Source organism: Amblyomma americanum, chromosome 3 (genome assembly GCF_052857255.1).
Source record: "Amblyomma americanum isolate KBUSLIRL-KWMA chromosome 3, ASM5285725v1, whole genome shotgun sequence".
NCBI lineage: Eukaryota > Metazoa > Arthropoda > Arachnida > Ixodida > Ixodidae > Amblyomma > Amblyomma americanum.
In genome coordinates this window covers 120452407-120467172 of record NC_135499.1, presented here as the reverse complement: position 1 = coordinate 120467172, position 14766 = coordinate 120452407, and the positions used below count along the sequence as shown (strand labels likewise).

At 43.7% G+C, this 14766-nt stretch overlaps 1 protein-coding gene across 1 annotated transcript in view; it reads left to right on the top strand.

Annotated features, from left to right (window-relative positions):
• LOC144124059 (uncharacterized) overlaps positions 1-11154 on the top strand; it is a 91434-nt gene extending 80280 nt beyond the window's left edge. The window contains exons 26-31 of the mRNA XM_077656730.1: positions 365-429; positions 1458-1561; positions 4499-4558; positions 7642-7746; positions 9475-9533; positions 10880-11154. Coding sequence (XP_077512856.1) covers positions 365-429; positions 1458-1561; positions 4499-4558; positions 7642-7746; positions 9475-9533; positions 10880-10982 — 496 coding nt within the window. The 3' untranslated portion in view covers positions 10983-11154. The remainder of the gene's footprint in view (positions 1-364; positions 430-1457; positions 1562-4498; positions 4559-7641; positions 7747-9474; positions 9534-10879) is intronic.
• The last annotated feature ends 3612 nt before the right edge of the window (positions 11155-14766 follow it).

Genomic DNA, 14766 nt, shown 5'->3' with positions numbered 1-14766 from the left:
GCGCGAGGCTATCTGGTAGTGCCAGCGGTTAGCCCCGGTTTCTACTTACTCTCCTGCGCAGTCTCTGCATAATTCAAAGTTCGTGGCTTTCACGACATATACACTAAAGATTGAGTGGGCCATAAAGCAACCCCTGCGAGAAAAAGTGTCAACAGTCAAGAAGCTTGAGCTTATCACTTTTGCACTCAGTCACCCAATAAAAATTGCGCGCACGTACACCCGTTCATCATGCTTTAGGCCTTCGGTCAGTGTGCATCTAGGCTATGATGGAGTAACCGCATCGCCAATCACATCCAATGGCACCTGATGTCACTTTTCAAATTCGTTGCGAAGCGCTAAATGGTGAGGTATTTGCTTTCCGCAGAATGTTCCATATCCCTGGAATTGGGCACCGCCTGGCCGGGTGTCTTTTCCGGGCAGTATTCCCCGGTGAGTCGTCTACAAGTAGCATGTCTTGAAATCGCCGATGGCTTGGACAAAAAAAACTGACTGGCAGCTCAGCCACATGTCTTAATTGCGACAACCAGAGCGCTATAGCAGTCTATAAACATTTAGAGGAGCCTTAACCTTCGCCTTAAGAGTACACGTGGTAGACATTGGCCTTCATTTCTCATGCCTAATAACCATCTACATTTGGTTTTCATTTTTTTAATCTCTAACATCTGTACACAACCCCAAAACACCTTATTGTCATAAGCACCACAACGCGTTCACTTGGTGCCCCACCAACACGCTTTAACCATCGATCTTTTGTGGCATATGCGCTGCTTACCATCCAGGCACGCAGAGGCTCTGGGTTTGAACCTCAACGTCGGCGAATTTTTTTTCCTTTATAACTTGTAGGATTATTTCCGTCTCATTTCTGACGCCTTCCTCTAAATCCTTGGCGACGGCGACAGGTTTTGGACCAAACAAGCTGCATACGCAGTCGCGTAAAAGTCGAGTGCTTTAGCGGTGCAATATTTAGTGCAAATAACTGGAAGTAACCGCTCTTTGCATCCTGAGCCTGCACCAAAAATACATACGAAACTAAGCAATTCAAGTAAACTGTTACGAGTATTCACTGCAGGCGAGCACAGCTGAGTGAATAACTTCTTTTCAGAGGGAAGTGAACTTTTGCGTAAATTGCGATTTTCGTTGCTCAGAGAGTTTTTACCATGCTAACCACCGAAACGCACGACACACTGACGCGTGCGAATATCGCTCCTGAGCTATGCCGTGAAAGCAGACTTGGAGCTGAAATTCCGTTAGAGCTCCCGGTAAGTTGCAGGATTGTTGGCATGCATCCTACTTTACTGACTGATGGCATGAAGTAACATGAGCGACTTTACGAAGCACGGCGCTCAAGACGTGGCAATATTGACACAAGAAAAGGCTGAAAACATGATCGAAGGCTTGTTTCGCACCTGCTGTCTTTGAGAGTTCTTGTTAACGGCTCTGACTTTTTTGGTTTGCAGAAAATTTTTACAATCCATACAGTATTTACTGGACAAATGTCGCTACTAATGCCCTGAAGACAAAAGCTGACTGTTTTGCGCAGCAGTATCACCCTATATACTATGTAAGTAGCCGTGAGCCGACTTACACCTCTCCCTTCAACTCTTCTGGAAAAACAATACAAATCATCTTGAGCTTCAAAGGGCACGTGCGTCCTTATTGTATGACGTCTTTTTAACGAGAAAGAATCTGACTCAGTCGAAACTTCAGCAGCCATGCAGGTATTGCGGAATCAGTGTGTAGGGGGTATTACATAGGGTGTTTCAGCTAAACTTTGCACAATGTTTAAAAATAGGCTTTTTGACTAACAAGCGCGCTTTTTTCGGCATAGAATTTTCAGCAGTGTAGTACATCATTGGCCACATCGCGCTAAAATGCATGAGCTTTCGAGATGCTTGCAGGCAAAGCAACCTCTCTAGTGGAAGTCACTCGTCTAAATAGCCAAAATTTGTTAGGCCATAGCGTCGAGGGTAGCCGAGTTTCAGAAATTCTAAACTGTGATATGAATATTACTTACGGTGAGCTACACACCTCTTACATATTAAGCAGCCTAGCAGTAATTGTTAAAAAGTTAACTATTGAATATTAGTTTATCGGCCCTAGTTCGCACTTGCACTCTAATGTACTCCACCGCTGACACCGCTGGAACATGCACTCATTCAGAACAGGTTATGGACAATAAATGCTTAGACGCACTCTTTCACACGTCCTCAATCTAACCTTTGCCAAAAGCCACGATTTAATTCTTGAGCGCATACGATAGAAAGATTTGACTCCTTCTGTGTCAGTTACTATACATGAGTGGGTGTAGCAAACTGTGTAAAATGTGTGTTATCATACCGTGTATTTCGTTTTTTTTTGTTACGAAGATATGTATTTGCGTAAAAATTGCTCTTTGTTCTGCACTGTTATTTTCTTTCAATATCTTGCTACTGAATGTTTTCGGATATGCTTATGCTGTTTGCCTTTCTTATGTATCATGTAATTTTGCTTCGGGAAGGTGAGCACTTCTTAAGATAGAATCTTAGCTTTTTCTCTCTCTGCCTCTCAGAACCCTGTGATGGAAAATAAAGGAATTATTATTTAAAAAGAACTTTTCTAAATCAAAACCTTATTTTTAAGAGTTTGTAGTCTTATATGAAACACCTTGTATAAAAATATTCGAAAATAACTATAGCAACTGCGGAGCTACCACTGTCCTTCATAAAGTGAGCAATGAAAATTCAATAAGAAAGGGTCTCAGGCATGGAGAGGCGATCTCGCCAATGCCATTCACCGCCTATTTACCGTAGGTATTCAGCGGCTTGGAATGGGAACAGTTGGGGATAGGACGTAATGGTGAATACCTTAGCAATCTGCGATTCGCTGATGACATTGCCTTGCTAAGTCACTCAGGAGATGACCTGCGAAACGTGATGAATGAGTTAATACTGGAAGAGCAGTCTAAAAATAAATATGCAAAAAGCCGAAGTAATGCTCAACAGTATATCGGTAGGGATCAGCAGTTTGCTATAGGTATCAATATGCTAAACGTGGTAGGGGAATACGTCTACTTAGGGCAGGTAGTGACCGCTGATCCAGATCACGAGAGCGAAAAAAGACGTTACAGATCACTGCGGTGACCCGCATTGGGGGAATGCGAAAGCATTGACGCCTCTTCCCCACTCGTCGCCTCTCGTTGCCGGATGACACGAAGCATTGCATTACTTATCACTTTTTTACTTTTAGGTTAAATTTTTTTAACCTGGTTTGTGCTTTCTAACCTCTTTTTTTATTCTATTTTGACGTCCGAGGCTGTTTTGACGTGCCCACTATATTGACGTCCATTGCCATTTCGATGGCTAATTGACTTTTTGCCTTTAATTAATTAACTAATTACTCCACATTGGCCAAATCTGGCACGCCGCGGCGTTATGTTGTCCTCTATCTTATGCAATTATTTTTTTACCCGTAACTTGTACTCGAACGACGCAAGAGCTGCGGACATGTTTTGCGTGCACTTTCATCTGACACGAAACCGCGAACATTGCCAAGCAACGCTTTCGCATTAATAATAAGTGGAATAAGAATCGGGTTAAGCGCATATGGCGGGTTCTCTCTGATTAAGAATTCCAGGTTACAAATATCCCTCAAGAGAAAAGCATATAACAGCTGTACCTTATGGGACAGAAATGTGGAGGCTAACAAAAAGGTTCAACTTAAGGACAGCGCAGGGAGCTGTGCATAGGAAAATGGTAGGTGTAACTTCAAACCACAGGAAGAGAACAGAGTAGGTCAAGAATCACACCCGGGTTAATCAAACCCGGGACATCCTAGTCGAAATCAAAAGTAATAATTGGGATTGGGTAGTGTATTTAATGAGAAGGCAAAACTACCGACGATCCTTAATGGCAACAGAGTGAATTCCAAGGGAAGGGAAGCCTAGCAGGGGATGGCAGAAAGTTAGGGTGGGCGGATGAGATTAGCAAGTTTGCGGGAATAGGGTGGTCGCAGCTGCCACAGGACATGGCAGCTGGAGAGATATGGGAGAGGCATTTGTACTGCAGTGGGCGCAGCGAGGCTGATGATGATGATGAACTGCGCTTCTCACTGCTGTGTCATTTCTTCTATGGTACATTCTTCATAGCTTTCCCTTTTGTTTTGTGGTATGGTATGGTATGGTATGGTATTGCATAGAATATGGTATATTGTGTTTCGGTTCAGTGTCCCAGAGGTACGCATGAGCTATATGAGGCGCCGTAATGGAGGCCTGAAGAATAATTTGCACCTTCTTGGGTTCTTTAACGTGCACCAACATTGTACAGCCCACAGACATTGATACTGTCGTAACCTGGCGAACGGTACAGCACCGCGGCGGGTTTCTGCACATATCGACATAACAAGCTGTGGGCAGAACTAGGCTCAGCAATGGTTGCGCTAATCACGCAATGCTACTCGCAAATCTAATAGTTGATTTGTGGCGCCCCCGGTGAATAACGAAGCGTCACCGCTCTCATTTCAGCCTTCGCCATACGCATTCACGAGGATCGGAGAGAACGCAGCACTCCGTATTGCTTTCGAGGTAAGCCCCCTGTGTAGTACGTCTGTCTCCCCCTTCACGAATTCAAAGACGCCGAGGGAAGCTCCTCAATCACAACACCTGCTTTCAAGAATCTGCCTTTGCCTAGCACCCACTATCGATGGGGCTCTGATTTCAATTAAATATATGTACGGTCGGCCGCGAAAGTTTGCGGAATCTGCGATGCATGGCGCAGCGAAGGAAAACTGCAGTGCTGCGCCACCTGCCCTCACAGAGCTCGGTGTAGAGGCTCATCCACTGTACTGCAGCAGCAGGCGTACCGTGAGACGCTACACCGCGCTCTGTAACGGAAGATGGCGCAGCAACTGAGTTTTGATTCACTAGGCCACGCATTGCAAATTCCTCAAACTTTTGCGACCGACAGGCAGTACAGGCATGCACCTTAACCTAAGGAAAACTGCGCCCCACGTAAGATGTATTCAACGCTTCTCCTTATGTGTTGTATTTTTGTCTCGTTCGAAGAGATACCTGCGTGCTAGCAGCTATGCGACACCATTAAAGCGTGTCAAAAAATAATATATGGCTCTACCAACCCTGGAATTGACAAAAGTGAACGCTCACTAATTTAAGCCAGCCTTGCGCTTGCGTCTCCCGGTTAGTAATATATATATATATATATATATATATATGTGTGTGTGTGTGTGTGTGTGTGTGTGTGTGTGTGTGTGTGTGTGTGTGTGTGTGTGTGTGTGTGTGTGTGTTTGTGTGTGTGTGTGTTGTGTGTTGTGTGTGTGTGTGTGTCCTGTATGACTTAAATATATATATATATATATATATATATATATATATATATATATATATATATATATATATATATATATATATATATATATATATATATATATGCCCTTCATGACTTAAACCCCCATTTTGTTTTCCCTTTTTTCGTCTTTTCTCTCTTTATCGAATCACTGAAAAGGTGAAGCTTACATTATCTGCTCATCGCAGGAGAAAAAGTGCAGTTTGTATCAAAAGTATACAGGCTACAGGGCCGCCTTATGAGACGCGTGTAGTAAAGCATTTGACACCCCCGAACCTTAAAATCTGTGCAGATTGTAAAAGAAGGATCGTTATCCCCTCTCAGAACTCTGGTAGCTTCACAGGAATTTCACGTCGTAGAATACACTGCTGAAAGGCAGGCCGCCTGACCTGGGAACTTTGACGCACCATGTAAACAGGAAGGTGGAAAAAACCTACCAGAGACAAACACTGCAACAGAGCAGTTGCAGCAGTAAAACCACAACCTGTTTTAATATTTTTCATCTTTGGTTAGGTGTCAAAGTTTAGATTTAACAAGAGCTACTATTCTTTTTTTTTCACCGCACTGAGCAGTAACAGGCAAAGCTTACTTCGTGGCTGTAGTTTTTTAAACGATAAACAATAATTGAAGTTGACTTTGCATGGTAGCATTCCTTGCTGTACTTCGTGCTCTTTCTAGCGGTTTTCAATCACTTTTCTGGAATTTGTACTGGTACTGGCCCAAGCTAATCCAATGGCTCAAAATAATTGCGTTATATGTATATTCAATAGTTCATGGCGTCATAAAAACGATACAATGACATTTACAATAGAAAAGGTCTTTGTAGAGGTTCTTTCAACTTTTTACGAACTTTACTTGAACCCTGTCGTCAAAAATATCATGCGCAGGATGAGGGCATAAATGTTGCGAAGCGGCACATAGCTTATGTTATGAAGAGCTCCATAGTGGGGGCTCTGGATTAGTTTTAACTGCACAGGATTGTTCACCATTTTGAGGAGCTACGTACAGAGCACTTTGCGAATTCGAAGCTTCTTTTTCTGGGTATGTTACCGCTAGCAGCGATTAATTTTAGTCAAATGGTGTTCATATCTCTAGACTTATTTTGCATTCGTTCGCGAACGCAGTGAGTCGATTTCCCTAAGCAGTAAGCTTCGTAACACGTCCTTCGACATATTCGTGGTGGCTGATTTTGTCACTCTTAATCATAATTTGTAAACTTGCGTTTTAACGCGATGCCGTTGGGAGCTCGTGTAACAGAAAATCCGGTGTCGTGTCGGCGTCTTTGACCATGAGTGAAAAATCCGCGAAAAATCCCCAGAGAATCAACCCAGGAGGCAAGTGGGCCACCTAGGTCACGTAACCTTGTGGCGTCCTTACAACCTGCCAACCGGATAGTGAGCAAACTGTCCACCGGGGCAGGTGACAGTTAAATAAAATATTGGTCGCGAAAGGTTGCTCTGCGAGTACAACTTGGGTTGTACAAGCCCCAGCGATTGCAGCGCCTGCCATCGCAGGGCAATGGTGCATCGCTTAACTGCTGCACCACTGCGCCAGGAGTGGTACGCGGACTCCCAGGGATGTATGAATGTTAAGTAGAAATGACCAAATCTGCATATATGGGAATTAACCCGCTAAGCTTCAGAGTCATTCTCATGTTCGAAAAAAAAGCACATGAACCCAATGACCCTACGAACGTTCGTCTTAAAATACGTTTTCTACATGGCAGTTCCCACCCATCGAGCAGCTTGATAGAAAACTTCTGGCATCCCCTTGGGAGATGCCAAATGGCGTTTTGCGCTGCAAAACTAATCGGCTTTTTTTTGTGTTCTGTATACACCTTTTACGCAGAAATTTTTTTTTCCTCAAACGTATCAGCGAGCTATACCTGAAAAAATTCACGCCCCTTAGCACACGTGCCTTTATGTAATTTCATCATTCGAAATGCGGCCACAGTAGCAGAGAGATTGAGCTTGTAACCTGTGTCGAGGCGTACGACTTTTCACACAGCTCGAAGCTGCGAGAAAACTAACTCACTGTGACTTCACAAAATGTCTTCGCAATGTGATAACGTTAAACATGGGCAGCTATGTAAGCTTTTGCTAAATGTTTTGTGAGGCGCGATCAAACAGAGGAGAATTTTATGCCCGTTTTCGAGATTCCACATTTTATGTCCATCGGGTTGTCAGTCTTAAGTGTTTCTGATTTGCATGCGGCTGCCCACCATGCTCTGTTAACGCCCGAACAGATCAACACGAACTTGTAAGATGCCGTTTTAACGGCAGCTGTTTTATACGTTTCGTTTCAGGACTTTCAGCAAAGACTTTACTCTAAGCGATATTTGGGGAAAGACTACCGCTTGGTGGCTTTGAACATGACCGCAGACCAGCTTTTCTTCACCTACTACGCACTGGCAAGTAAATGAGTTGCGTTTACAAGAACGCCTTGAACGCTCGGGGTTTCCCACCGTTGTGCCGCTCTGCTGCAGGCGGCTGTTCGTTACTCTGGGCTTCGGGCGAGGAATGTGGTAAAGAGCTGCCTTGCTAGAAAATACCCTCATTTTCTCCCGCTCCATTTTAGCATAATATGTGTCTCGCTGGCGAGGTTTGGCCGCGATACATGAAAGATCTCGTAAAAACGTATTTTAAGAACAGAGTTAGAAAACAATCAGGCTGGCCAGCTGAACGCCGGTGATGGGAAACCTGCGCTCCTGGCGGCTATCGTTTGAAGTTCAGAAACATTATGATACTCTGAAGCAGTAACTTGCGCGTTACACGTACAAGAGTAACGAGAGTAATTATTACACGTACAAGAGTAATTTTTTTAACACATTTGATACTGCGCGGTTCTCAGGCTCGATCTCTTTGCTCTTAAGCTCAAGTTCCTCGATACCTTCGTATTAGCCTGCATTGTGAATTTAAAATTTGCCTCCGTACGGCTTGATATTCCAGAGAATGCAAGGTTGCTACTCATAAAAAAGCATGGGAAGAATGTGGGAATCATTTTGATGCTTCATTTTTAACGTTCATTAGCCGCCTCGTAGACATAGCGTATTGAATGCTACTAAATGTTAAGTGGCAGCAGCGATACGCTGCCTGCCGAAGAGGGTTTAAAGTGGACGCACAGAAGGATCACCAGGGGAGAACCATCGTACACAGTTATGTGAAACTAAGTTGCTTGCGTATAATAGTAATTTAGCGCAAATTTATAAGCGTGCTTCTTCTAGAACGTGTGCTCCCACATTAATACTTTTTTTATGTCTCCGTTCATTGCTATACCCAACGAATCTACCAGCTTACGGTGCACCGAATATAGCCTCTTCTCTAGACAAATGCGCTTGTCAACCAAATTAATAATGAAGAAAAAATAAGCTTTTCCTGGGCTCAATTATTTTTCAAATCTACTTAGGGGGATGTGTTCTGTTAGCACTCACTCGCAGGTTAAATATGAATCAATTTTTCAATCATGGTAAAGGCGATTTCGAATAAATTAATTGGTCATCGCGTTAGTCTAACCTTGATATGTGGTTTCATTGAGTTTTGTGGTTAGGAGGTCTACGCTAGCTTTTGTGTTTGCTTTGCAATAGAGGATACTGCATTATTTCACTGTTAAATTAAGTTAATATTTATTCGTTTTATTAGCTTTGTGTAAGGCTAAGGATAACTGTTATGGCAAAGTTGTTGTGGCAAATATGAATGTCTATGCAATTCTTAGATGCTTGCAAAAAAGCCATCAAATAACATCAATGTCTGCGACTCCTTTTTAGTGCGCACTGTTGCACCTTGACTGTAATTGCTCGCTGCACGATGTGTTCCCTTGATATCTGTTGCTGCCGAGCTAGCCATTGGGGAGATGGTTTTTCGTACCCTTCAGTGGTTTTTCTGAGGTGGCCAAGTGCAATTGACTACATTCGATTCTTTTTATGTCTTACTGTAAAAAAATGACAATTCCATATTCTGTGCATTGGCAAAAGGATTCAGATTTATTTATTTATTTATTCATTTGTTTTGTTTATATTTATTTATTTATTTCTCTTTATTTTGAAACTGGGAGGCAAAAAACCACTGTCGGGGAGAGAGAATCATGGACATTTCCTTGAATTCACAAGATCAGAGGATTCTGTTCCATTTATGTTTTTCAGAGCTATTGCAGAGATTCATCCCAAGACAGCGCCGATGCGAAAATGTTCGCCCAAGACAGGTAATTCTGTTAACTATAATTTTCTACTTTTTCTGTCTGAAAAAAATGAACTTCTCACTTCTTTTAATAACTACATATGCTACTCAAATGATGATACTATTATACGTCATGAAATCCAAGATCGTAGCAAAAATGATTAACAAACGTACGCCTGTCATCGTCTGGGATACCAACGCTGTTTTCAGTGCTGAACTTCCGAGATGGCTTAGTAGCTATAGCTTTGGCTCCTGAGCCCAAGCTGGCTCGATATAATCCGGGCCCTATATCGGCGCATTTGACTACAGAAAACAGGCGACAGCGCCCGTGTGTTCTTCTCATCGAAATTAACCCGGTGGTTTTTACTACGGCGTCTGCCATAGCCCCTGTACTGTTTCGGGACGTTAAGCTTGAAATTCTATCAAATTATCAACACTAGACTGCGGCACCTGACGTGACATTTAATTGTTTAATTATTAGTTAGTTGGTTAGTTAGTTAGTTAGTTAGTTAGTTTGTTACTTAGTTAGTTAGTTAGTTAATTAGTTAGTTAGTCAGTCAGTCAGTCAGTCAGTCAGTCTGTCAGTTAGTTAGTTAGTTAGTTAGTTAGTTAGTTAGTTAGTTAGTTAGTTAGTTAGTTAGTTAGTTAGTTAGTTAGTTAGTTAGTTAGTTAGTTAGTTAGTTAGTTAGTTAGTTACGCTCGTGTATCTTTTTAAGCTTTGCGCTAATACTCTCCAGGAAATTATAGAAGGCTACAAGGTATGGAATTCGTTACTGGCATCATGCTGCTACCAGTTTTGAAAGGCGATAAATATGCGTTACATGTAAGCCGTGCTCGAGTGGCCTAGTTGTACACTAACAATTGTTCCTCCGGTGTTCAACGGCTTGCGTTTGCATAAATCAAGCAACATTTCACAGTCCACCTTTGCATGTACGCCGTCAAGGGCTCATGAAGCTGGCAACCTCTTAAACCATTGGGAACCATCCAGGAGGCGAAAAAATATTCCTGTTTTCGGTTTAGTCCTAAATAGTCCCTGAGAAGATTGACTGCTATAGTGGTAATGCCACTTTCGTGAATACAAAACCACCAAAAACTTCACTCTTTAAAGCCTTCTAGTACAAAGAACGTCACAGATCCGATATTCACGAATAGAATATGCATTCCTGTTAGCTTTGCGGATGCACTTAATAATGCATAACAGCAGCAAAACAAAAATCACGAAGGCGTGCAAGTGCGAACTATCTTGGCTTCACATGTTGCTCTTTCCTGTCTAAGGAGACAGGTAATTTAACAGTTCGCCAAGAACTCGCTGACAAGAACCACAAGGTCTTTCTGGCGCTAAATCGTTTCTCTTATATCTGCCGTCTGCAGGGTGAACGTTCCTTTGATGAATATGGAGGAGTTTGCAACTGCATTCAACTGTGCATCTGGGAAGCCCATGAATCCTCCTCGGAGATGTGATTTCTGGTATTGAGAGCCATCCACCTTTCAACACTTTCGACCTATGAACTCATGCTCTCATCCCAGATGTTGGTTACTTGCGTACTAGAAAGCTGCGCAAGTTTCTGCAATCATCAACTGTATTCAGCGTTGAACATTATTTTGTTCATTATTGTCAGTTTCGACCATACATGAGCATTTACGATAAAAAACGCAGCGAGATTTGCTTGAATTTCTCAACATTGCTTTATAGCCTCTTGAGCCTGTAAGCCATTGAAATTTTGTATTGTAAGATACGATGGCCACGTTGTTAGACTGGTACGTTTCTCTCCTGTGTTTCTGTATTTTGAATACACTAGTAGCGTATGCCAAGCAGCGCCACTATCAGTTTTTCTTCCCACATTCAGGACAAAAACAAGCCCCAGAAGATAAATCGCGTTCTCGGCTGTCAACAATGTAATTTTCTCTTTATTCCCACCTTTATAAGAGAACAAACTACTAGTGCATTTCGAATGAGAATGAATTCTGTTTTGTTCAATTAAACTTTTAAATTCAAATCTAGAGCGGCACCTCCGCTTGATCCTTTTTAGTCAGCCTGGCAACAACGCCGCAGGTAATTTCAGAATTGTTGCACCTGTCATGGACTTGAAAGTATTAGCGCGGAATAACGGTTCATAACTCACAGCCGAAAAACGCCGTGCACGCCAACCCAATCACATCCTTGTGTATCGGCTGGAAACAAATATTCATATTGCAGCAGCATCAGTTCATTACTCAGTGCATATGCGGCTCGCCTGCACTCTACAGGTGCAGTACATATGTGCCGAGGCGTCGTGTTCGTGGGATTGGTCATAAGGGAAGCGGAATTATTATCCGGTATAAGTTCTCTTCATTATAGACGTGTGATGTCTTTTAAAACATAAATTGTGAACGCTAACATGTGATGTTGTCTGCTCCAAACATCTTGGAACTGAGGCCCAGAGCCAACAAAGAGGCTGTTTCTAAGAACTAAAATAAGGAAACAATGACAGAATCCTCTGGGCTATACTTAGCATGGTGCGAGTCAACTCAACAGAGAAGAAGCTGTGCTCGTACTTTGTTGGCTTGCACTGCAGCTTTGGGCAGCGAGAAGTAGACCAACCAATACTGGTGTTCAGTGACGCAGCGTCTACGGCAGCGTTGGATGCTGTGGCAGCACTGTCTCTAAGAGTGGTTGAGGGTTGTGCTATTAGGTACTCTACAAAACATGCAACCGGTCTCAGCGTAGAGCCATGTAATGTGCCCTATGGCTCTGACAAGGAGCTAGAGCCCTGTCCAGACTTCCATAGAAGGATGGTTTTCTTGGAAGGCGGGTCGCATCCTGGTGCTACGAATGTGCTGTGCTTTCCGGCACCTACAGACCAACTCCTTCTTCGGGATTCGAGTCTGCGAGAAACGTTGCAGGTTAGGTGGCGTTATGTCCGGATAGGTGCACCAGTGTCGCGTGGGCGGCCACGCTGAACCATGTTTCTGTAAACACATGTATATGCCCATATGATCATTTGATTCACAGCATAGAACACCTAGTTTTATAAGGGACAAGTCGGCATTGGTAATGTAAATATCAAGAAGAGTTTTTGATTCCATAGAAACCCGAGCTGGCTCATTAGTTACGTTTTCACATCCATGAGAGGACAGTGAAACTTGTGCGTCATGTCACCGCCTACTGTCAACTACTATATAAATGTTAAAATAGCTGTCACCTCTCCGCCCGGCTCTCCTCCCTCTAGATGGCAGCACATTTCTTAGCAGTAACAAATTATACAAAACTTTCACGAATGTAAGGAAAGCACTCGCAACACCATATGGCCGTCGACAGAAGTCGGAAAACACAACGTTGCGACTACTGACTGTTAAAACCTCACGGTAAATTGAATAAATAGTAAATTCCTGGAACACGTCCCTTTAAAGCGGGAAGTGACGAAGAAAAACACTCCACGACCCTTACGTCCACTTTTGCGTTTGAAGAAAAATATTTCGTATACAATGTCATCGCTATAGCAGGTTTCTGACATAAGCACATCCAATCTAAACCCAAAACCCTCTAACAACAAACAAGGTGCTTTTTTAAGCCTTTGAGGCTGACCTGTGGCCGCTTCATTTTCGCGTCTCAGTGAGGAGGTTGCTCGGGTCTAATCTGCTAACGGCCGATTCACTCCGTGATTCAGTAAAGACCGTCAGTCCGCAGCCCGCGCATCACACGTCACTACCATGCGAGGCGCGCTGTCTGCCCGCGGACCGGTCAAGCGAGAAATGTCAAGTCGCTATTTCAAAGCGGGATATAGTGGCGGCCCGCGAAGCTATGCGTGCTAGTCTGTCAACCAGCCCACTCTTCCCAACGTTTCGGCTGCCGTAAATGGTTCTGTGACGAATTAACAAGACGCCGCGGTAATACCCAATTCATCTGCCACCCCCTTCGATTTCACGCTAGCAGGTCCAACGGGACCGATCAGCGGGAAGAGGGAGAGAATCGGTCAACGGGAAAAATTATTAATAGACACCACTGGCTCCATGGAGGGTCTCCTCTGATGGGGCCATTTGCCGCTTTATTCTTGAGTTGTATGCCACTATAGTTCGTTCATTGTTCGGGCTAATGGCACGGAGGGCGGAAGTTGGACAGATCGGTAGGACTGAGGTAGCCCACAGCGCGCGGACAAAAGCTCGTATCCTCCTCTTTCCTGCTTTCCAGCGTTGCCAATGCTTTAAAGTAGTCTAGCAACTTTGGTTCGCCCCAGTCACGGTCACGCTCCTTGAAGGCTCAGGGGGCCAAAACGTGCCATGAGCGTATGTTAGGTGGCTTTTTATTCTTTAATTTTGATTTTTTTACCTTCTTGGCTTGATCCGGTTTTTAGTACTGTTTATCTCCCGATACAAACGGATAGCCAGTATCATCATCATTATCATCATCATCGTCTGCTCTTTTGGTCCGCCGTGTCCGCTTGCCAGCATCGGATCGCAGACCAGTTTGTGGTGACGTGTGAACTCGTGATGCGCGAGCCGCAGACCGACGGTCCGTACTGTGAATCGGCCTTCATGGTTCGCTTGCCGGTCGAGCTAGTGATGGCGGTGGTGTTGCAGCAAGCTTTCATATATATTTACTTGCTTAGTTATTGATTTTTTATTAATACTGCCGAGTCTCTTGACTACAAGCAGGCGCTGTCACTGAATCAGAGTCATATTTGCACCACACATGGCAGTAATTAAATTACTGTAATGAAATTGCAGTATTTAAATTGCTTTTATCAGTAATTTGTAATGTGATCCGTTACTTTTCTGAGCTGGTAATCTGGAAATCTACTGAATTCTTTTAAAGCAGTAATTTCATGCAAACGTAATTAATTACTAGCGAAATCACTTTTGCTGAGTAATGAGTCCGTGCTCCTCCTTGCATCGGCAATGCTCTGGCATCGCGTTTGCTGGGTTGAGTGCCTAGAAAGCAAGAAAAACGTGTGGCCAGCAATAGCCAGCATTCCAGCGTAGCGGCGCACGCGGACGGGAGGCGATGTGCGTGCGAGCATCGGCACCGTCTTGATGAGTCTAATTAATAAGACTGCTGCGCATCTTCCAGCACTGCGTACGGTCGCACACACAGACGCGCCGCAGGGCCACCGGGAAAGTTCCATGACCATGACATGCTGTATTGCACCTTCCCACAGACGCACTGCGAGCGTTTGAGCAAGCATTTCCCTCTAGACTGCTGCATATAGAAAATTGTCACGTTGCCGCACTGACAAATCTCAATAAACATCTAATAAACCTTATTGTGGGTTCTAGGGAAA